Raw genomic sequence first — 25,000 nt, 5'->3', positions numbered from 1 at the left:
ACGGGCACTGCTTGGTATAATATGCTTTTTTCTGTAACAACTGTAGAGGAAAGGTGGTTTTTCGTCTCACTTGCGCATTGATTTTTTTTTTAACAATTTTACCTATATTTAACTAGGCAAGTCAGTTAAGAACACATTCTTATTCTTTCAATTACGGCCTAGGAACAGTGGGTTAACTGCCTGTTCAGGGGCAGAACGACAGATTTGTAACTTGTCAGCTCGGGGGTTTGAACTTGCAACCGTTCCGACCCTGCCGCCCCAGATTTAATGTCTTCCTCTTCCTGTATCATCTTCCTATATCCAGTCCTTATTGCAGATTCCCCACCTGGACCAGAAGCAGCTAACACTGACGTATGGTCTACACCTTCCTAGGGGTCGGGGGTAAGGGGTCGGTGGTAAGATGTCGGTGGTAAGGGGTCGGTGGTAAGGGGTCGGTGGTAAGGGGTCGGGGGTAAGGGGTCGGTGGTAAGGGGTCGGTGGTAAGGGGTCGGGGGTAAGGGGTCGGTGGTAAGGGGTCGGTGGTAAGGGGTCGGGGGTAAGGGGTCGGGGGTAAGGAGTCGGTGGTAAGAGGTCGGTGGTAAGGGGTCGGTGGTAAGAGGTCGGTGATAAGGGGTCGGTGGTAAGGGGTCGGTGGTAAGAGGTCGGGGCTAAACTCTATTTCTTGAACTGCATTGTTGATTAATCGCTTGTAAGTAAGCATGTCACGGTAAGGTCTACAACATAACATTTCATTTGGAGAATTTGGAGAAGACCCCCAGACAGGAAGGATGTCCCCTTTCTGACCGCAGACAGGAAGGATGTCCCCACTCTGACCCCAGACAGGAAGGATGTCCTCTCTCCGACCCCAGACAGGAAGGATGTCCGCTCTCTGAACCCTCTCTGTGGGTGTGTGCTGTGTGTGTGTGTGTGTGTGGGGGGGGGGGGTATATTTAACCTCACTGCAGGGGAATGTCCAGTCTGAATCTCTGGTATATTTAACCTCACTGCAGGGAAATGTCCAGTCTGAATCTCTGGTATATTTCACCTCACTGCAGGGGAATGTCCAGTCTGAATCTCTGGTATATTTAACCTCACTGCAGGGGAATGTCCAGTCTGAATCTCTGGTATATTTAACCTCACTGCAGGGGAATGTCCAGTCTGAATCTCTGGTATATTAAACATCACTGCAGGGGAATGTCCAGTCTGAATCTCTGGTATATTTAACCTCACTGCAGGGGAATGTCCAGTCTGAATCTCTGGTATATTAAACATCACTGCAGGGGAATGTCCAGTCTGAATCTCTGGTATATTTAACCTCACTGCAGGGGAATGTCCTGTCTGAATCTCTGGTATATTTAACCTCACTGCAGGGGAATGTCCAGTCTGAATCTCTGGTATATTTAACCTCACTGCAGGGAAATGTCCAGTCTGAATCTCTGGTATATTTAACCTCACTGCAGGGGAATGTCCAGTCTGAATCTCTGGTATATTTAACCTCACTGAAGGGGAATGTCCAGTCTGTCTGAATCTCTGGTATATTTAACCTCACTGCAGGGGAATGTCCAGTCTGAATCTCTGGTATATTTAACCTCACTGAAGGGGAATGTCCAGTCTGAATCTCTGGTATATTTAACCTCACTGCAGGGAAATGTCCAGTCTGTCTGAATCTCTGGTATATTTAACATCACTGCAGGGGAATGTCCAGTCTGTCTGAATCTCTGGTATATTTCACCTCACTGCAGGGGAATGTCCAGTCTGAATCTCTGGTATATTTAACCTCACTGCAGGGGAATGTCCAGTCTGAATCTCTGGTATATTTAACCTCACTGCAGGGGAATGTCCAGTCTGAATCTCTGGTATATTTAACCTCACTGCAGGGGAATGTCCAGTCTGAATCTCTGGTATATTTCAACTCTCTGCAGGGGAATGTCCAGTCTGTCTGAATCTCTGGTATATTTAACCTCACTGCAGGGGAATGTCCAGTCTGAATCTCTGGTATATTTAACCTCACTGCAGGGGAATGTCCAGTCTGAATCTCTGGTATATTAAACATCACTGCAGGGGAATGTCCAGTTTGAATCTCTGGTATATTTAACCTCACTGCAGGGGAATGTCCAGTCTGGATCTCTGGTATATTTAACCTCACTGCAGGGGAATGTCCAGTCTGGATCTCTGGTATATTTAACCTCACTGCAGGGGAATGTCCAGTCTGGATCTCTGGTATATTTAACCTCACTGCAGGGGAATGTCCAGTCTGAATCTCTGGTATATTTAACATCACTGCAGGGGAATGTCCAGTCTGAATCTCTGGTATATTTAACCTCACTGCAGGGGAATGTCCTGTCTGAATCTCTGGTATATTTAACCTCACTGCAGGGGAATGTCCAGTCTGAATCTCTGGTATATTTAACCTCACTGCAGGGGAATGTCCTGTCTGAATCTCTGGTATATTTAACCTCACTGCAGGGGAATGTCCAGTCTGGATCTCTGGTATATTTAACCTCACTGCAGGGGAATGTCCAGTTTGAATCTCTGGTATATTTAACCTCACTGCAGGGGAATGTCCAGTCTGAATCTCTGGTATATTTAACCTCACTGCAGGGGAATGTCCTGTCTGAATCTCTGGTATATTTAACCTCACTGCAGGGGAATGTCCAGTCTGGATCTCTGGTATATTTAACCTCACTGCAGGGGAATGTCCAGTGTCTTCCTTCATATCACGATCAGGATGGGCTGCTGGGACAGACGGATTAACAACCTCAGAGGTCACATAGGGTCACGTGGTGATCTGATGTCACTAGCGGGACTGACTGGTGGTTAAGGTGGCTAACACCAAAGACACCATCTCTAGCAGTCTGGAGTCTCACTAATGGGAATGAAGAACTTAAGCCATTGAGCTACTGTAAATAAATATCAATTTGGGGGTTTTAAATGTTGGTCTATATTTAGTCTACATTTAGTTATATTGTAAGTGTTCATTTCAACAGGATTCCCTGCTTAAATAGAGGTTGGTTCTAGCTTCATGGTTAGTTATATTGTAAGGCGTTCATTTCAACAGGATTCCCTGCTTAAATAGAGGTTGGTTCTAGCTTCATATTCCCTTTCTATTTCTGACCCCCTCTCATCACAGATCAATGGTACTAAGACTTTAACAGCCAGGTTAATATTACTGCGCAGTGGACCCAAATAGCATGGAGGAGATACAGAACGAGGGAGAATAGGGGGAAAGAATTAGAGAGAGGGAGAGGGGGATTAGAGCGAGAGAGATGAAGAGAGGAAGAAACAGAAACGGAAAGGCATAATCCCTCCATCCTCTCCTCTCCTTTCCCCTCCTGTCTCCTCCTCTCCTCTCCTTTCCCCTCCTGTCTCCTCCTCTCCTCCTCTCCATCCCTCCTGTCTTGGCCTGTGTGCTGAGCTCTGAGCTCTGAATGTTGGTTAAGGCACAGAACACAGATTATAGAACGATGTGAGAAGCACAGGCTCATCTCATGAGCCTCCTTTCCTGCCTATAGCCTGCTTTCCTGCCTGTAGCCTGCTTTCCTGCCTGTAGCCTGATTTCCTGTCTGTAGCCTGCTTTCCTGCCTGTAGCCTGCTTTCCTGTCTGTAGCCTGCTTTCCTGCCTGTAGCCTGCTTTCCTGTCTGTAGCCTGCTTTCCCGCCTGTAGCCTGCTTTCCTGTCTGTAGCCTGCTTTCCTGCCTGTAGAATGTAGCCTGCTTTCCTGTCTGTAGCCTGCTTTCCCGCCTGTAGCCTGCTTTCCTGTCTGTAGCCTGCTTTCCTGCCTCTCCTGCCTGTAGCTTTCCTGCCTATAGCCTGTAGCCTGCTTTCCTAACTGTAGCCTGTAGCCTGATTTCCCGCATGTAGCCTGCTTTCCTGTCTGTAGCCTGCTTTCCTGCCTCTCCTGCCTGTAGCTTTCCTGCCTATAGCCTGTAGCCTGCTTTCCTGTCTGTAGCCTGCTTTCCTGCCTGTAGCCTGCTTTCCTGTCTGTAGCCTGCTTTCCTGTCTGTTTCCTGCTTTCCTGCCTGTATCCTGCTTTCCTGCCAGTAGCCTGCTTTCCTGCCTGTAGCCTGCTTTCCTGCCTGTATCCTGCTTTCCTGCCTGTAGCCTGCTTTCCTGCCTGTAGACTTATTTCCTGCCTGTAGCCTGCTTTCCTGCCTGTAGCCTGCTTTCCTGCCTGTAGCCTGCTTTCCTGCCTGTAGCCTGCTTTCCTGCCTGTAGCTTGCTTTCCTGAATGTAACCTGCTTTCCTGTCTGTAGCCTAATTTCCTGCCTGTATCCTGATTTTCTGCCTGTAGCCTGCTTTTCTGCATGTAGTCCGCTTTCCTGCCTGTAGCCTGCTTTCCTGTCTGTAGCCTGCTTTCCTGCCTGTAGCCTGATTTCCTGCCAGTAGCCTGCGTTCCTGCCAGTAGCCTGCTTTCTTAACTGTAGCCTGTAGCCTGATTTCCTGCCAGTAGCCTGCTTTCCTGCCAGTAGACTGCTTTCCTGCCTGTAGCCTGCTTTCCTGAATGTAACCTGCTTTCCTGTCTGTATCCTGATTTCCTGCCTGTAGCCTGATTTCCTGCCAGTAGCCTGCTTTCCTGCCTGTAGCCTGCTTTCCTGAATGTAACCTGCTTTCCTGTCTGTAGCCTAATTTCCTGCCTGTATCCTGATTTTCTGCCTGTAGCCTGCTTTTCTGCATGTAGTCCGCTTTCCTGCCTGTAGCCTGCTTTCCTGTCTGTAGCCTGCTTTCCTGCCTGTAGCCTGATTTCCTGCCAGTAGCCTGCGTTCCTGCCTGTAGCCTGCTTTCCTGCCTGTAGCCTGCTTTCCCACCTGTAGCCAGTAGCATGCTTCACTGTATGTAACCTTCTTTCCTGCCTGTAGCCTGATTTCCTGCCAGTAGCCTGCGTTCCTGCCTGTAGCCTGCTTTCCTGCCTGTAGCCTGCTTTCCCACCTGTAGCCAGTAGCATGCTTCACTGTATGTAACCTTCTTTCCTGCCTGTAGCCTGATTTCCTTCCTGTAGCCTGCCTCTCCTGCCTGTAGCTTGAACACTCTGTAGCCTGTATAGCCTGCCTAATTGTGTGTGTGTGTGTGTGTGTGTGTGTGTGTGTGTGTGTGTGTGTGTGTGTGTGTGTGTGTGTGTGTGTGTGTGTGTGCGTGTGTGTGCGTGCGTGTGCGTGTGTGTGTGTGTGTGTGCGTGCGTGACAGCTAGTGTGACCTGGTTTTAAGCTGACTCACAATGTCAAAACTGACCACCCGGTCGGTTGTTGCTATGGCATCGTGGTTAGATTAGCAACCTGGCTAAATGTTAAATGCTAAAAACAATAGGCTACCAGATGGCAGAATATGATGAGTGGGGGATGCAGGTTCTCTCTGTTAATGTTTTGACAGATATAACCTTCCACGGGCTGTTTAGAGCAAATCAAGACTTCATCACGTAGTAAAAGTTAGATTTTACTGTGTTTGCTGTGTGATGTGGTTCCCTTCCCTGACTTTCAAATCAAATCAAATGTTACTGGTTAAATACACATATTTTGCAGATGCTTATGTTTCTAGGGATAACAGTGCAGCAATACCGAGCATTACCAAACAATACACACAAATCCTTAAAACATTTAAAGAACGAAACCAAGAAATATCAGAACAAGAAATGTCCAGAATATGAATATATACAGTGCATTCGGAAATAATTCAGACCCCTTGACTTTTTCCACATTTTGTTACGTACAGCCTTATTCTAAAATGTCTGGGGAAAAAAGGGTTTTCCTCATCAATCTACACACAATACCCCATAATGACATCACAATAACCATAATGACATCACAATAACCCATAATGACATCACAATAACCCATAATGACATCACAATAACCCATAATGACAAAGCCAAAACAGGTTTTTAGACATTCCTGCTAATGTATTAAAAATAAATAAAAATTATTTTGGTAGTGACAACCTCTGCTGTGAGACTCGAAATTTTGCTCAGCTGCATCATGTTCCCATTGATCATCCTTGAGATGTTTCTACAACTTGATTGGAGTCCACCTGTGGTAAATTCAATTGATTGGTCATGATTTGGAAAGGCACACACCTGTCTATAAAAGGTCCCACAGTTGACAGTGCATATCATAGCAAAAACCAAGCCATGAGGTCGAAGGAACTGTCTGTAGAGCTCCGAGACATGATTTTGTCGAGGCACAGATCTGGAGCATTGAAGGTCCCCAAGAACACAGTCGCCTCCATCATTTGGAACCACTAAGACTCTTCCTAGAGCTGGCCGCCCGACCAAACTGAGCAATCTGGGGACAAGGGCCTTGGTCAGGGAGGTGACCAAGAACCCAATGGTCACTCTGGCAGAGCTCCAGAGTTCCTCTGAGGAGATGGGAGAACCTTCCAGAAGGACAACCATCTCTGCAGCACTCCACCAATCAGGCCTTTATGTTAGAGTGGCCAGATGGAAGCCGCTCCTCAGTGAAAGGCACATGACAGCCCGCTTGGAGTTTGCCAAAAGGCACCTAAAGGACTGTCAGACCTTGAGAAACAAGATTCTCTGGTCTGATGAAACCAAGTTTGAACTCTTTGGTCTGAATGCCAACCGTCACATCTGGAGGAAACCTGGCACCATCCCTACGGTGAAGCATGGTGGTGGCAGCATCATGTCTGGAGGACACCTGGCACCATCCCTACGGTGAAGCATGGTGGTGGCAGCATCATGTCTGGAGGACACCTGGTATAATCCCTACGGTGAAGCATGGTGGTGGCAGCATCATGTCTGGAGGACACCTGGCACCATCCCTACGGTGAAGCATGGTGGTGGCAGCATCATGTCTGGAGGACACCTGGCACCATCCCTACGGTGAAGCATGGTGGTGGCAGCATCATGTCTGGAGGACACCTGGCACCATCCCTACAGTGAAGCATGGTGGTGGCAGCATCATACTGTGGGACAGCATCATGCTGTGGGGATGTTTTTCAGCGGCATGGACTGGGAGAATAGTCAGGATCAAGGGAAAGATGAACGGAGCAAAGATCCTTGATGAAAACCTGATTTCTGCTATCTCCTGAAGTCCACAATCTGCTCCTTTTGTTTTGTTAACGTTGAAGGAAAGGTTATTTTCCTGGCACCACTTCACCAGGGCCCTCCCCTCCTCGCTGTAGGCTGTCTCATCATTGTTCGTAATCAGGCCTACTACTGTTGTGTTGTCTGCAAACCTGATGATTGAGTTGGAGACGTGCGTGGCCACGCAGTCATGTGTGAACAGGGAGTACAGGAGGGGGCTGAGCACGCACCCTTGTGGGGCCCTCGTGCTGAGGATCAGCGTAGCAAGTTCACAGGTTCATCAGTTTGGATTAACAGTCTGTACTAAATGTCTTTCCATTCATCCTGTTGTTGCTGCCCGGGGTGGAGAGAAAGGTAGGAAGAAGAAGAAGTGCCTGAGGCGGAGAGAGGGCATCCCAGCCCAAAAACCCTTCCCAAAATGTCCACCATGCCACTGCCAGGGTTATTCATAGCCAAAGAAACGCTCAGCGCCTTGCCAACCATCTGGTTTATCAACAAAATTATTCATTTTTACTTTGAATAATTAAAAAAATGGCATCTTTTTAATAATCAACATTTTTGAGAGGAGGAGGACGAGAAGGAGGAGGAGTAGGAGGAGGAGAAGGAGGAAGAGGAGGAGGACAGGCAGGCCAAGTTGAGAGATAAAGGACATTCAGGGATACAGATGGACATGGAGCACGATTGGAGTTCCAAACCGACACAAAAAACACCTGATAGCTGAAATTCAGACTTCAGACACAAATGCGGATAACAGACCCTCACATCAGCGACCCAATTTGTGTTGACGCTAAAGTTGTGATTAAGTGTATTGACACTAAGCCTACAGAATGTGGCCAATGATGCGTGGTCGTGTGCATCTCATATCTAGACGCGGTGTTCAGGGCCTACCTGGCTTCCTCGTCTCTGGCGATCAGAAGGCGCATTTGGTTGCTCGAGGACGCTGATCTCAGAACGTCTACTGCTCTGTTATAAAACAATAACAGAAAAACAAAAAAGTTAATGTCTTGACGACATCAACACAAATGTCACTGGTCTTTTTGGTATTTTTCCAATGAAGAGAGAGTTGTTGTTTTTTTATTGTTGAACCTACCTTTCACTGGTGACCCCTAGTAAACTCTCCCCATTCACCTCCAAGATCTGGTCTCCCGCCTGAAGGTGTCCTGGTGAGGTGAGAGGTCAACACAAGGTCACAGGTCACAGGTCAAACAGTGATGTCATCAAGGTGAGGATGTATTAATCACATCATATGATGTCATCAGAATATGAAATATAAGAGAGGTTGGTTCAGTGAAAATCCTGCTTGTACGATGAGTAACCTTGCCTCAGTCAAGAGTCCCGAAAACTTGTTTTGGCTCCCCAAACTATAGCTCAGCGGGCTAATGGTCTTGTGGCGGGCAGACGACCCAGAGTTCAGGGGGCACCTTTTACCTGGAATATCTAAGCATAACAAACCAGGGCCTGTGTTCACAAAGCCTCTCAGACTGGGAGAGCTCATCTAGGATCTGGTATCCACCTGTCTTATTCAATATGATCTAATAGGCAAAACTGATCCTAGATTAGCACTCCTAATCTGAGAGGCTTTGTGAATAGGGCCCAGGTATTTTAAATCTGATATAAATTACAGGAGCCCTATTGGCTGGTATCGTGACAACACTAATCACGTCTCTACCAAACAAGGGAAAGTAAGAAGAGCACTTAAGGGGAGTATACAATCTGTAGACGGCATAGACTAAGAGTAAACAAAGAGATGAAAACTATTGAGAGGGCCCTTCCTGGACCTTCCTTGACCGCTGAAGGAGACTTGTTAATCAGTGATATGTCTCTATCTCTTTATCCCACCAGAACTGACCTCAGAACAAACAGTTCATCAGTGATACCATCCTGAGAGATGAGATGTCACCACAACCACTTCTCCTGTCACTCACTGGTTCATGAGCTCAACCTAGGATGCATCTGAAATGGCACCCTATTTCCTATATAGTGCACTACTTTGACCAAAGCCCTCCAAGTGCCCTTGTCCAAAGTAGTTCACTACATAGTGAATAGGGTACCAAATCAGACACAACCCTAGAGGAGATTGTTTGGAAGTGGAGTAATTTAACGACCCTATATGAAAAACACATTACTATCTCTTCCTCGGGGATAACCTTATTGGGATTGTGTCTAGCTAGGGCCTTTCTCTTTGGACCAGGCGATCTATGTTCGCAACCCACTAGAGACCTGGTCCTTCTCCCTCAGTTCATTACGATATGATATAACACAGAGTTGTGCAAACTGTACATCATAGCAATTGCAGTTAGTTCCATTCACTACAGTAGGGATGGTAACAATGGTACATTTGATTAATTTAGTCAATTTCTGGAGCCCAAGGGACAAGTTACATAAGTCACTGGTCTAAAAGACTTGATGAGTTTATCTGATATGATCTGTAGCAGAGAGCATGTTCTACATAACTTATTTTAAAGAACCATGTTTTAACAGTCCAAATACCCAGACTTAGTAGGTCTTCTGGGTAGAAGAAAATACAATGTTTTATAGTGCGTGAAATTTTTTGAAAAATGAGTTTGCTTTAAATGCTAGGATGTCGTACTCATTTCGACTTTTCATCTGGTAGAATTCACTGCACACTATTGAAGAAGATATTCATCTTTCAAGACGCACTTGTGTCCGACAACAGCTGATAACAGATCTGTACTTATATAGACACTCTATACTGACACTGTAGTAAGCCTCCATAGTAACAGTCTGTATGCATATAGACCTCTATACTGACACTGTAGTAAGTATCCATAGTAACAGTCTGTACTCATATAGACCTCTATACTGACACTGGTGTAAGTCTCCATAGTAACAGAGTCTGTACTCATATAGACCTCTATACTGACACTGTAGTAAGTCTCCATAATAACAGAGTCTGTACTCATATAGACCTCTATACTGACACTGTAGTAAGTCTCCATAGTAACAGTCTGTACTCATATATAGCTCTATACTGACACTGTAGTAAGTCTCCATAGCAACAGAGTCTGTACTCATATAGACCTCTATACTGACACTGTAGTAAGTCTCCATAGTAACAGAGTCTGTAGTCATATAGACCTCTATACTGACACTGTAGTAAGTATCCATAGTAACAGTCTGTACTCATATAGACATCTAACTGACACTGTAGTAAGTCTCCATAGTAACAGAGTCTGTACTCATATAGACATCTAACTGACACTGTAGTAAGTCTCCATAGTAACAGAGTCTGTACTCATGTAGACCTCTATACTGACACTGTCATAAGTCTCCATAGTAACAGAGTCTGTACTCATATAGACCTCTATACTGACACTGTAGTAAGTCTCCATAGTAACAGAGTCTGTACTCATTTAGACCTCTATACTGACACTGTAGTAAGTCTCCATAGCAACAGGGTCTGTACTCATATACACCTCTATACTGACACTGTAGTAAGTATCCATAGTAACAGAGTCTGTACTCATATACACCTCTATACTGACACTGTAGTAAGTCTCCATAGCAACAGGGTCTGTACTCATATACACCTCTATCTATACTGACACTGTAGTAAGTCTCCATAGTAACAGAGTCTGTAGTCATATAGACCTCTATACTGACACTGTAGTAAGTCTCCATAGTAACAGAGTCTGTACTCATTTAGACCTCTATACTGACACTGTAGTAAGTCTCCATAGCAACAGGGTCTGTACTCATATACACCTCTATACTGACACTGTAGTAAGTATCCATAGTAACAGAGTCTGTACTCATATACACCTCTATACTGACACTGTAGTAAGTCTCCATAGCAACAGGGACTGTACTCATATACACCTCTATCTATACTGACACTGTAGTAAGTCTCCATAGTAACAGAGTCTGTACTCATATAGACATCTAACTGACACTGTAGTAAGTCTCCATAGTAACAGAGTCTGTACTCATGTAGACCTCTATACTGACACTGTCGTAAGTCTCCATAGTAACAGAGTCTGTACTCATATAGACCTCTATACTGACACTGTAGTAAGTCTCCATAGTAACAGAGTCTGTACTCATTTAGACCTCTATACTGACACTGTAGTAAGTCTCCATAGCAACAGGGTCTGTACTCATGTACACCTCTATACTGACACTGTAGTAAGTATCCATAGCAACAGGGTCTGTACTCATATACACCTCTATCTATACTGACACTGTAGTAAGTCTCCATAATAACAGAGTCTGTAGTCATATAGACCTCTATACTGACACTGTAGTAAGTATCCATAGTAACAGTCTGTACTCAAATAGACATCTAACTGACACTGTAGTAAGTCTCCATAGTAACAGAGTCTGTACTCATGTAGACCTCTATACTGACACTGTCGTAAGTCTCCATAGTAACAGAGTCTGTACTCATATAGACCTCTATACTGACACTGTAGTAAGTCTCCATAGTAACAGAGTCTGTACTCATTTAGACCTCTATACTGACACTGTAGTAAGTCTCCATAGCAACAGGGTCTGTACTCATATACACCTCTATACTGACACTGTAGTAAGTCTCCATGGTAACAGAGGAAGACAGGAAGAGATTGAGACAGACCTGTTTAATCCTACCCTTCAGAGGTATTAACACTGATAGTACTACGCACTGGGATGATGCTGCACACACACACACACACACACACACACACACACACACACACACACACACACACACACACACACACACACACACACACACACACACACACACACACACACACACACACACACACACATGAGCCACTTACACCACAGCCTGTACGTATACATTAAAGTAGTAGTTAGCTGTATTTCCTGAGAGCTATAGGTAGTAGTTAGCTGTATTTCCTCAGGGCTATAGGTAATAGTTAGCTGTATTTCCTCAGGGCTATAGGTAGTAGTTAGCTGTATTTCCTGAGAGCTATAGGTAATAGTTAGCTGTATTTCCTCAGGGCTATAGGTAATAGTTAGCTGTATTTCCTCAGGGCTATAGGTAATAGTTAGCTGTATTTCCTCAGGGCTATAGGTAGTAGTTAGCTGTATTTCCTGAGGGCTATAGGTAATAGTTAGCTGTATTTCCTCAGGGCTATAGGTAGTAGTTAGCTGTATTTCCTGAGAGCTATAGGTAATAGTTAGCTGTATTTCCTGAGAGCTATAGGTAGTAGTTAGCTGTATTTCCTGAGGGCTATAGGTAGTAGTTAGCTGTATTTCCTCAGGGCTATAGGTAGTAGTTATCTGTATTTCCTCAGGGCTATAGGTAGTAGTTAGCTGTATTTCCTGAGAGCTATAGGTAGTAGTTAGCTGTATTTCCTGAGGGCTATAGGTAGTAGTTATCTGTATTTCCTCAGGGCTATAGGTAGTAGTTAGCTGCATTTCCTGAGAGCTATAGGTAGTAGTTAGCTGTATTTCCTCAGGGCTATAGGTAGTAGTTATCTGTATTTCCTCAGGGCTATAGGTAGTAGTTAGCTGTATTTCCTCAGGGCTATAGGTAGTAGTTATCTGTATTTCCTCAGGGCTATAGGTAGTAGTTAGCTGTATTTCCTGAGGGCTATAAGTAGTTAGCTGTATTTCCTGAGGGCTATATGAGTTAATCGAGCAATTAGAAGCTCAACTCACTCTGCCTAGATATGTTGTCCACTACTAGATCTTCCTTGGTTTCAATTGGTTTTATTGTGATAGAAAATGTATCTGCTGGAAGCGCTTGTTGCTGTTTCCCGAAGCCCCTGCGCTCTGCCTAAGAAAACAGCTATCTTCATCATCTTCATTTTCCCCCATATTGCTTTCCCCTATCCAGTCCTGTCAGATCTTCAATAGGGAGCGAACGAGGACAGGAAGAAAGACAAACTTCTGGAATGAAACATGGCCCAAGATTGTGACCTCAGTAACCCTTCCGATGAATAATAGTTTATTCTAGGAACTCTCTGTTCCAGTGAAACCACTTCACTCCAAACCCCTGTGTCCCAAATGGCACTGTATTCCCAATTTAGTGCACTACTTTTACCCACAGAGCACATAGGCTTCTGGTCAAAAGTAGTGCACTAAATATGGAATAGGGTGCCATTTGGGATGCAACCCTTTCTGACTTCTGAGTCTGATGGATTTTCCCAGGCCTTCATTCACAATAATGAGATTGCTCTTCTTTGGTCATTAGTGCGAAAGCTGTCCCAAATCACAGGGATCAAAGCAATTTAATCACACCATGTTTGGGTTGGAGCAGAGGCAGATTTCCCAGTAGTTATCTGTGTCCCAAACGGGACCTTATTCCCTACATAGTGCACTGCTTTTGTCCAGAGCCCTAAAGTAGTGCACTATGTAGGGAATAGGGTGCCAGCTCTGGTCTAAAGTAGTGCACTATGTAGGGAATAGGGTGCCAGCTCTGGTCTAAAGTAGTGCACTATGTAGGGAATAGGGTGCCAGCTCTGGTCTGAAGTAGTGCACTATGTAGGGAATAGGGTGCCAGCTCTGGTCTAAAGTAGTGCACTATGTAGGGAATAGGGTGCCATTTGGGATGCAGTACTTATCAGCGACTGTTGCTGCCCTTTTCTGCAATCCTTCATTTCAGGGACCAAGTAGAGAAACCACATCCAAAACACACAGACCAGAGTGGCCTGTCAGTTAGTGGACTGAAACACAGACCAGAGTGGCCTGTTGGTTAGGGGACTGAAACACAGACCAGAAAGGCCTGTCAGTTAGTGGACTGAAACACAGACCAGAGCCACAGACCAGAGAGGCCTGTCAGTTAGTGGACTGAAACACAGACCAGAGCCACAGACCAGAGAGGCCTGTCGATTAGTGGACTGAAACACAGACCAGAGCCACAGACCAGAGCAGCCTGTCAGTTAGTGGACTGAAACACAGACCAGAGCCACAGACCAGAGCAGCCTGTCAGTTAGTGGACTGAAACACAGACCAGAGAGGCCTGTCAGTTAGTGGACTGAAACACAGACCAGAGCCACAGACCAGAGTGGCCTGTCAGTTAGTGGACTGAAACACAGACCAGAGCCACAGACCAGAGTGGCCTGTCGATTAGTGGACTGAAACACAGACCAGAGTGGCCTGTCAGTTAGTGGACTGATACACAGACCCGAGTGGCCTGTCAGTTAGTGAACTGAAACACAGACCAGAGAGGCCTGTCGATTAGTGGACTGAAACACAGACCAGAGCCACAGACCAGAGTGGCCTGTCGATTAGTGGACTGAAACACAGACCAGAGTGGCCTGTCAGTTAGTGGACTGATACACAGACCCGAGTGGCCTGTCAGTTAGTGGACTGAAACACAGACCAGAGAGGCCTGTCGATTAGTGGACTGAAACACAGACCAGAGCCACAGACCAGAGAGGCCTGTCGATTAGTGGACTGAAACACAGACCAGAGCCACAGACCAGAGCGGCCTGTTGGTTAGTGGACTGATACACAGACCAGAGTGGCCTGTCAGTTAGTGGACTGAAACACAGACCAGAGTGGCCTGTCAGTTAGTGGACTGAAACACAGACCAGAGCAGCCTGTCAGTTAGTGGACAAACACAGACCAGAGTGGCCTGTCAGTTAGTGGACTGAAACACAGACCAGAGTGGCCTGTCAGTTAGTGGACTGAAACACAGACCAGAAAGGCCTGTCAGTTAGTGAACTGAAACACAGACCAATGATTGAAACAGTGATTTATAATGGAGGGATACTTCTACTGTCTGAATGATAAACAGTGATTTATAATGGAGGGATACTTCTACTGTCTGAATGATAAACAGTGATATATAATGGAGGGACACTTCTACTGTCTGAATGATAAACAGTGATTTATAATGGAGGGATACTTCTACTGTCTCAATGATAAACAGTGATTTATAATGGAGGGATACTTCTACTGTCTGAATGATAAACAGTGATTTATAATGGAGGGATACTTCCACTGTCTGAATGATAAACAGTGATTTATAATGGAGGGATACTTCTACTGTCTCAATGATAAACAGTGATTTATAATGGAGGGATACTTCTACTGTCTGAATGATAAACAGTGATTTATAATGGAGGGATGCTTCCACTGTTTGAATGATAAACAGTGATTTATAATGATTTATAACAAGTGCCATGGGATCATTTAATGACCTCAGAGAGTCAGGACACCTGTTTAACATCCCATCCGAAAGACAGCACCCAACACAGGGCAGTGTCCCCAATCACTGCCCTGGGGCATTGGGATATTTTTTTAAACAAGAGGAAAGAGTGCCTCCTACTGGCCCTCCAACACCACTTCCAGCAGCACCTGGTCTCCAATCCAGGGACTGACCAGAACCAACCCTGCTTATCTTCAGAAACAAGCCAGCAGTGGTATGCAGGGTGGTATGCTGCTGGCTGTTAACCCACTGTTCCCTGGTAGGCCACCGTTGTAAATAAGAATGTGTTCTTAACTGACTTGCCTAGTTAAATAAAGGTTCAATTAAAAACAATAAAAACCTGTGTTACTGTTGCCATCCCCACCCGTTCTCTTTCTACATAGAAAGACACTTACCATCACTTGAAGCAAGGCCACCTGGTAAAATCCTTTTCACGTAGACTCCAAACTCCTCTCCCGTTAACTCCTTCATTCCTCCAATCACTTTGATCCCTGAGGGGGGAAATAACACCATAGAACAGAGGGCTGTTTAATAGTGGCCTATACATGTTTAACTACTGTCTATCTATCTGTCACTGGGTTAGTAATGACTCAGAACAGAGGGCTGTTTAATAGTGGCCTATACATGTTTAACTACTGTCTGTCTGTCACTGGGTTAGTAATGACTCTGAGCTGAAAGCTGTCTCAGGAAGAACAGTAGAGTCTTCTCCAATTGAACGACAAAAAACTGTATCCCATCCACTGAAGTTGATGAAGTTTGGAGAGTTGACCTTGTTCTTCAGTCATTGTGCAGAACAGCAGAGATATCTCTGTATGCTGTCACAATAGTGGTGTGAATTCTGTACATTCCCTTTACATCAACAGGCCTATCTGTGTCAATAACATAGCATGAGTCTGTATGCTGTCACAATAGTGGTGTGAATTCTGTACATTCTCTTTACATCAACAGGCCTATCTGCGTCAATAACATAGCATGAGTTAAACCTACACAACTAAAGCACTCGTCTCCAACAGCCTTGAGGTGATACAGAAACTCAGGTAACCCTTCACAAAGCCTTTGTAATGTAAATTAGCATACTAATACCACTGCAGTTTAAATAATGGCTACATAAGCAATGTACTAATAGTATACAGTGTATGTATATTCTACAGAGACACTCCTGGACTCTCAACTGTTTTTGTTGGACTGAGGTGAACTATAAGGAAGTGTTGCCCAGGTAACAGGCCAACAACAACCACCGATGAACTTTACTACATGGTAATTACAACAAAAGGTAACTTAATGGTTGCCTCAGGTTAAAGGTGTGTGTGTGTGTGTGTGTGTGTGTGTGTGTGTGTGTGTGTGTGTGTGTCAAGCGGCTGCTGTATATGTATGCCTGTCTCCAAAATGCCATCCTATTTTCTGTGTGGTCCTACATGGTTAATACCTGACTATGGGTCTATAGATGGGTCTATAGAAGGTTAATACCTGGCTATGGGTCTATAGATGGGTCTATAGATGGTTAATACCTGGCTATGGGTCTATAGATGGGTCTATAGATGGGTCTATAGATGGTTAATACCTGACTATGGGTCTATAGATGGGTCTATAGATGGTTAATACCTGACTATGGGTCTATAGATGGGTCTATAGAAGGTTAATACCTGACTATGGGTCTATAGATGCTTAATACCTGACTATGGGTCTATAGATGGGTCTATAGATGGTTAATACCTGGCTATGGGTCTATAGATGGGTCTATAGATGGTTAATACCTGACTATGGGTCTATAGATGGGTCTATAGATGGTTAATACCTGGCTATGGGTCTATAGATGGGTCTATAGATGGTTAATACCTGACTATGGGTCTATAGATGGGTCTATAGTTGGTTAATACCTGACTATGGGTCTATAGATGGTTAATACCTGGCTATGGGTCTATAGATGGTTAATACCTGGCTATGGGTCTATAGATGGGTCTATAGATGGTTAATACCTGACTATGGGTCTATAGATGGTTAATACCTGGCTATGGGTCTATAGATGGTTAATACCTGGCTATGGGTCTATAGATGGGTCTATAGATGGTTAATACCTGACTATGGGTCTATAGATGGTTAATACCTGACTATGGGTCTATAGATGGTTAATACCTGACTATGGGTCTATAGATGGGTCTATAGATGGTTAATACCTGACTATGGGTCTATAGATGGTTATTACCTGACTATGGGTCTATAGATGGGTCTATAGATGGTTAATACCTGACTATGGGTCTAAAGATGGTTAATACCTGACTATGGGTCTATAGATGGTTAATACCTGACTATGGGTCTATAGATGGTTAATACCTGACTATGGGTCTATAGATGGGTCTATAGACGGTTAATACCTGACTATGGGTCTATAGATGGTTAATACCTGACTATGGGTCTATAGATGGTTAATACCTGGCTATGGGTCTATAGATGGGTCTATAGATGGTTAATACCTGACTATGGGTCTATAGAAGGGTTTATAGATGGTTAATACCTGGCTATGGGTCTTTAGATGGGTCTATAGATGGGTCTATAGATGGTTAATACCTGACTATGGGTCTATAGATGGGTCTATAGATGGTTAATACCGGACTATGGGTCTATAGATGGGTCTATAGATGGTTAATAACTGGCTATGGGTCTATAGATGGTTAATACCTGGCTATGGGTCTATAGATGGTTAATACCTGGCTATGGGTCTATAGATGGGTCTATAGATGGGTCTATAGATGGTTAATATCTGACTATGGGTCTATAGATGGGTCTATAGATGGTTAATACCTGGCTATGGGTCTATAGATGGGTCTATAGAAGGTTAATACCTGGCTATGGGTCTATAGATGGGTCTATAGATGGGTCTATAGATGGGTCTATAGATGGTTAATACCTGGCTATGGGTCTATAGATGGGTCTATAGATGGGTCTATAGATGGGTCTATAGATGCTTAATACCTGGCTATGGGTCTATAGATGGGTCTATAGATGGGTCTATAGATGGGTCTATAGATGGTTAATACCTGGCTATGGGTCTATAGATGGGTCTATAGATGGGTAATACCTGACTATGGGTCTATAGATGGGTCTATAGAAGGTTAATACCTGACTATGGGTCTATAGATGGGTCTATAGATGGGTAATACCTGACTATGGGTCTATAGATGGTTAATACCTGACTATGGGTCTATAGATGGTTAATACCTGACTATGGGTCTATAGATGGGTAACACCTGACTATGGGTCTATAGATGGGTCTATAGACGGTTAATACCTGACTATGGGTCTATAGATGGGTCTATAGATGGGTAATACCTGACTATGGGTCTTTAGATGGGTCTATAGATGGTTAATACCCGACTATGGGTCTATAGATGGGTCTATAGATGGTTAATACCTGGCTAAACACATGCTTTGTTTGTAAATTATGGCTGAGTGTTGGAGCATGCCCCTGGCTATCTGTACATTTAAAAAAAACAAGAAAACGGTGCTTCCTGGTTGGCTTTATAGAAGGAATATGAAAATAGTTATACTTTTACTTTTGATACTTAAGTGTATCTGTATTGGAATGCATGTCATGTTTCTAATATATCTGTATTGGAATGAATGTCATGTTTCTAATATATCTGTATTGGAATGAATGTCATGTTTCTAATATATCTGTATTGGAATGAATGTCATGTTTCTAATATATCTGTATTGGAATGAATGTCATGTTTCTAATATATCTGTATTGGAATGAATGTCATGTTTCTAATATATCTGTATTGGAATGAATGTCATGTTTCTAATATATCTGTATTGGGATGAATGTCATGTTTCTAATATATCTGTATTGGAATGAATGTCATGTTTCTAATATATCTGTATTGGAATGAATGTCATGTTTCTAATATATCTGTATTGTAATGAATGCCATGTTTCTAATATATCTGTATTGGAATGAATGCCATGTTTCTAATATATCTGTAGTGGAATGAATGTCATGTTTCTAATATATCTGTATTGGAATGAATGTCATGTTTCTAATATATCTGTATTGGAATGAATGTCATGTTTCTAATATATCTGTATTGGAATGAATGTCATGTTTCTAATATATCTGTATTGGAATGAATGTCATGTTTCTAATATATCTGTAGTGGGGATAAATGCCATGTTTCTAATATATCTATTGGGATGAATGTCATGTTTCTAATATATCTGTATTAGATTGAATGTCATGTTTCTAATATATCTGTATTGGGATAAATGCCATGTTTCTAATATTTCTGTATTGGAAATAAATGTCATGTTTCTAATATATCTGTATTAGGATAAATGCCATGTTTCTAATATATCTGTATTGGGATAAATGCCATGTTTCTAATATATCTGTATTGGAATGAATGTCATGTTTCTAATATATCTGTATTGGGATAAATGCCATGTTTCTAATATATCTGTATTGGGATAAATGCCATGTTTCTAATATATCTGTAGTGGAATGAATGTCATGTTTCTAATATATCTGTATTGGAATGAATGTCATGTTTCTAATATATCTGTATTGGGATAAATGCCATGTTTCTAATATATCTGTATTGGGATAAATGCCATGTTTCTAATATATCTGTATTGGGATAAATGCCATGTTTCTAATATATCTGTATTGGAATGAATGTCATGTTTCTAATATATCTGTATTGGATTGAATGTCATGTTTCTAATATATATGTATTGGAATAAATGCCATGTTTCTAATATATCTGTATTGGAATGAATGTCATGTTTCTAATATATCTGTATTGTGATAAATGCCATGTTTCTAATATATCTGTATTGGATGCCATGTTTCTAATATATCTGTATTGTGATAAATGCCATGTTTCTAATATATCTGTATTGGAATAAATGCCATGTTTCTAATATATCTGTATTGGAATGAATGCCATGTTTCTAATATATCTGTATTGGAATGAATGCCATGTTTCTAATATATCTCTATTGGGATGAATACCATGTTTCTAATATATCTGTATTGTGATAAATGCCATGTTTCTAATATATCTGTATTTGGATCAATGCCATGTTTCTAATATATCTGTATTGGGATAAATGCCATGTTTCTAATATATCTGTAGTGGAATGAATGTCATGTTTCTAATATATCTGTATTGGAATGAATGTCATGATTCTAATATATCTGTATTGGGATAAATGCCATGTTTCTAATATATCTGTATTGGAATGAATGTCATGTTTCTAATATATCTGTATTGTGATAAATGCCATGTTTCTAATATATCTGTATTGGAATAAATGCCATGTTTCTAATATATCTGTATTGGGATAAATGCCATGTTTCTAATATATCTGTAGTGGAATGAATGTCATGTTTCTAATATATCTGTATTGGAATGAATGTCATGTTTCTAATATATCTGTATTGGGATAAATGCCATGTTTCTAATATATCTGTATTGGGATAAATGCCATGTTTCTAATATATCTGTATTGGGATAAATGCCATGTTTCTAATATATCTGTATTGGAATGAATGTCATGTTTCTAATATATCTGTATTGTGATAAATGCCATGTTTCTAATATATCTGTATTGGATGCCATGTTTCTAATATATCTGTATTGGGATAAATGCCATGTTTCTAATATATCTGTATTGGATTGAATGTCATGTTTCTAATATATCTGTATTGGGATAAATGCCATGTTTCTAATAAATGCCATGTTTCTAATATATATCTGTATTTGGATGAATGCCATGTTTCTAATATATCTGTATTGGGATAAATGCCATGTTTCTAATATATCTGTAGTGGAATGAATGTCATGTTTCTAATATATCTGTATTGGAATGAATGCCATGTTTCTAATATATCTGTATTGGGATAAATGCCATGTTTCTAATATATCTGTATTTGGATCAATGCCATGTTTCTAATATATCTGTATTGGGATAAATGCCATGTTTCTAATATATCTGTATTGGATTGAATGTCATGTTTCTAATATATCTGTATTGGGATAAATGCCATGTTTCTAATAAATGCCATGTTTCTAATATATATCTGTATTTGGATGAATGCCATGTTTCTAATATATCTGTATTGGGATAAATGCCATGTTTCTAATATATCTGTAGTGGAATGAATGTCATGTTTCTAATATATCTGTATTGGAATGAATGTCATGTTTCTAATATATCAAACAATCAATCTGCCTCATCCACTTCCATTGTTGCTAAACATTCCACAACTTAATGGACAATTAGTTCATTGGATCAGGCCGGATGAGGGCTTGGTATAGTGGAGGAGGTTGGATAAATGCCATGTATTGGATTGAATGTCATGTTTCTAATATATCTGTATTGGGATAAATGCCATGTTTCTAATAAATGCCATGTTTCTAATATATCTGTATTGGGATAAATGCCATGTTTCTAATATATCTGTATTGGGATAAATGCCATGTTTCTAATATATCTGTATTGGAATGAATGTCATGTTTCTAATATATCTGTATTGGATTGAATGTCATGTTTCTAATATATATGTATTGGGATAAATGCCATGTTTCTAATATATCTGTATTGGAATGAATGTCATGTTTCTAATATATCTGTATTGTGATAAATGCCATGTTTCTAATATATCTGTATTGGAATAAATGCCATGTTTCTAATATATCTGTATTGGAATGAATGCCATGTTTCTAATATATCTCTATTGGAATGAATGCCATGTTTCTAATATATCTGTATTGGAATGAATGTCATGTTTCTAATATATCTGTATTGTGATAAATGCCATGTTTCTAATATATCTGTATTGGAATAAATGCCATGTTTCTAATATATCTGTATTGGGATAAATGCCATGTTTCTAATAAATGCCATGTTTCTAATATATATCTGTATTTGGATGAATGCCATGTTTCTAATATATCTGTATTGGGATAAATGCCATGTTTCTAATATATCTGTAGTGGAATGAATGTCATGTTTCTAATATATCTGTATTGGAATGAATGTCATGATTCTAATATATCTGTATTGGGATAAATGCCATGTTTCTAATAAATGCCATGTTTCTAATATATATCTGTATTTGGATGAATGCCATGTTTCTAATATATCTGTATTGGGATAAATGCCATGTTTCTAATATATCTGTATTGGGATAAATGCCATGTTTCTAATATATCTGTAGTGGAATGAATGCCATGTTTCTAATATATCTGTATTGGGATAAATGCCATGTTTCTAATATATCTGTATTTGGATCAATGCCATGTTTTTAATATATCTGTATTGGGATAAATGCCATGTTTCTAATATATCTGTATTGGATTGAATGTCATGTTTCTAATATATCTGTATTGGGATAAATGCCATGTTTCTAATATATCTGTATTGGAATAAATGTCATGTTTCTAATATATCTGTATTGGGATAAATGCCATGTTTCTAATATATCTGTATTGGATTGAATGTCATGTTTCTAATATATCTGTATTGGGATAAATGCCATGTTTCTAATATATCTGTATTGGGATAAATGCCATGTTTCTAATAAATGCCATGTTTCTAATATATATCTGTATTTGGATGAATGCCATGTTTCTAATATATCTGTATTGGGATAAATGCCATGTTTCTAATATATCTGTAGTGGAATGAATGTCATGTTTCTAATATATCTGTATTGGAATGAATGTCATGTTTCTAATATATCAAACAATCAATCTGCCTCATCCACTTCCATTGTTGCTAAACATTCCACAACTTAATGGACAATTAGTTCATTGGATCAGGCCGGATGAGGGCTTAGTATAGTGGAGGAGGTTGGATGAGGATCGTGGCTGGAGGAGGGCGGTAGTGGTGGGGGTCATAAGTGGGTGGTTTCAGCAGGCATCTTAGCATAATGCCTCAGAGACAGAACAAACTGCAGGGGTTCTGACCTGTCACCAAGGACGTACACACCAGCTGCCTGGCCAGATCAAAACCCCACTTCCTGTCCGCTCATTCACCTTGGTCTATATGTGCTGTATCCCTGCTCTAGTTATGGGTTCTGGTCAAAACAGTCATGCACTATATCGTGAATAGGGTGGGATGTCAGGCAGTGTTTGTGGGATTAGGCGATAATACACGGATTAAAGGAGAAGGTGTTTTTTACCACCAAATCTCTATTTTTGATGTCAATAGAATGTTATTAAAAGGGTCCAGACACCTGAAGAAAGGCTCCAAAAACAGCCAAATACGTCCTTTTATAAACGGCAAAGATCTCAGTATAGTGATGCATGCTTTAAAATGTTGTACACATGAAATTGTGTCATTCCAAACTTTATCCTCAATCTTATAATCCATATTGTGCGACTTGAGCCGTTCCCCCTAACTAGTTTCCCCGTTTCCCCCGTTTCCCCTAACTAGTTTCCCCCGTTTCCCCTAACTAGTTCCCCCGTTTCCCCTGTTTCCCCTAACTAGTTTCCCCTGTTTCCTCCGTTTCCCCTAACTAGTTTCCCCCGTTTCCCCTAACTAGTTTCCCCCGTTTCCCCCGTTTCCCCTAACTAGTTTCCCCCGTTTCCCCTAACTAGTTTCCCCCATTTCCCCTAACTAGTTTCCCCCGTTTCCCCTAACTAGTTTCCCCTGTTTCCCCTAACTAGTTTCCCCCGTTCCCCCTAACTAGTTTCCCCCGTTTCCCCCGTTCCCCCTAACTAGTTTCCCCTGTTTCCCCCGTTCCCCCTAACTAGTTACCCCCGTTTCCCCTAACTAGTTTTACCCTGTTTCCCCTAACTAGTTTCCCCCGTTTCCCCTAACTAGTTTCCCCCGTTTCCAACGTTTCCCCTAACTAGTTTCCCCCGTTTCCCCTAACTAGTTTCCCCCGTTTTCCCTCATTTTCCCTAACTAGTTTCTCCCGTTTCTCCTAACTAGTTTCCCCCGTTTTCCCCGTTTCCCCTAACTAGTTTCCCCCGTTTCCCCTAACTAGTTTCCCCCGTTTCCCCCGTTTCCCCTAACTAGTTTCCCCCGTTTCCCCTAACTAGTTTCCCCTGTTTCCCCTAACTAGAATGTTCCATTCTCCGTGTAGCCTGCTGCTACAGGTAACTGCTAAAATAAAGGAAACATCAACATAAGGTGTCTTAACAGCACATTTGGTCACCACGAGCAACCAGAACAGCTTCAATGCGCCTTGGCATAGACTCTACAAGTGTCTGGAGCTTCCTGTGTGGAAGCACCCCATGCTTTCAATATACTATGTAACCCTCATTTATTCAAGTGTTTCCTTTATTTGGGGAGTTACCTGTAGAACGGACAGAAATGTATCGCTTGAGTCATAACAAAATGTAATATACTTTCTCGTACTCTCTCGCACACCACTCACACATACACACACTCCATCCATTAGAGCAGTACCTGTGTAGCTCAGGGCTAGTCTGCTCTTTCCAGGCAGACAATATGTTAGCGCTAATTGAGTTTGGAACGAGAGAAGTATGTTAATTTTCTGAGATCAGGTTTTGGGAGTTGCTCTTCCTTCGCTCCTTTCCTCCTCTCCTTGTCCTCTCTCTCCTCTCTCTCTCTCTCTCTCTCTCTCTACTTCTTTGATATGCTAGGTCCTCCCTCTCTCTGTCAGGGTGTTTTCTCTCTCACTATGTAGCTCTGTCATTATGTAGTTCTGTCAGGGTGTAGTTCTGTCAGGGTGTAGTTCTGTCAGGGTGTTTTCTCTCTCATTATGTAGTTCTGTCAGGGTGTAGTTCTGTCAGGGTGTAGTTCTGTCAGGGTGTCAGGGACATTCACGTCCTCTTCCCATGATGAGACATCCCATAATATAAGAGATGAAACAGCTTGTAGAG

General features: G+C 42.0%; 1 protein-coding gene across 7 annotated transcripts in view; it reads right to left on the bottom strand.

Moving 5' to 3' along the window:
• The window catches only part of LOC139365214 (syntaxin-binding protein 4), a 146,951-nt gene that overhangs the window by 70,099 nt on the left and 51,852 nt on the right, over positions 1 to 25,000 (bottom strand). For all 7 annotated transcript variants that reach the window (XM_071102703.1, XM_071102704.1, XM_071102702.1 and 4 more), the window contains exons 3-5: positions 15,536 to 15,631; positions 8,103 to 8,172; positions 7,901 to 7,975 (exon numbers count right to left, since the gene is read on the bottom strand). In XM_071102703.1, coding sequence (XP_070958804.1) covers positions 7,901 to 7,975; positions 8,103 to 8,172; positions 15,536 to 15,631 — 241 coding nt within the window. The remainder of the gene's footprint in view (positions 1 to 7,900; positions 7,976 to 8,102; positions 8,173 to 15,535; positions 15,632 to 25,000) is intronic.

The sequence above is a fragment of the Oncorhynchus clarkii genome, chromosome 13, assembly GCF_045791955.1.
Source record: "Oncorhynchus clarkii lewisi isolate Uvic-CL-2024 chromosome 13, UVic_Ocla_1.0, whole genome shotgun sequence".
Taxonomy (NCBI): Eukaryota; Metazoa; Chordata; class Actinopteri; order Salmoniformes; family Salmonidae; genus Oncorhynchus; species Oncorhynchus clarkii.
The sequence above is the reverse complement of the archived record's forward strand: the minus strand, read 5'-3'. Positions and strand labels throughout refer to the sequence as shown.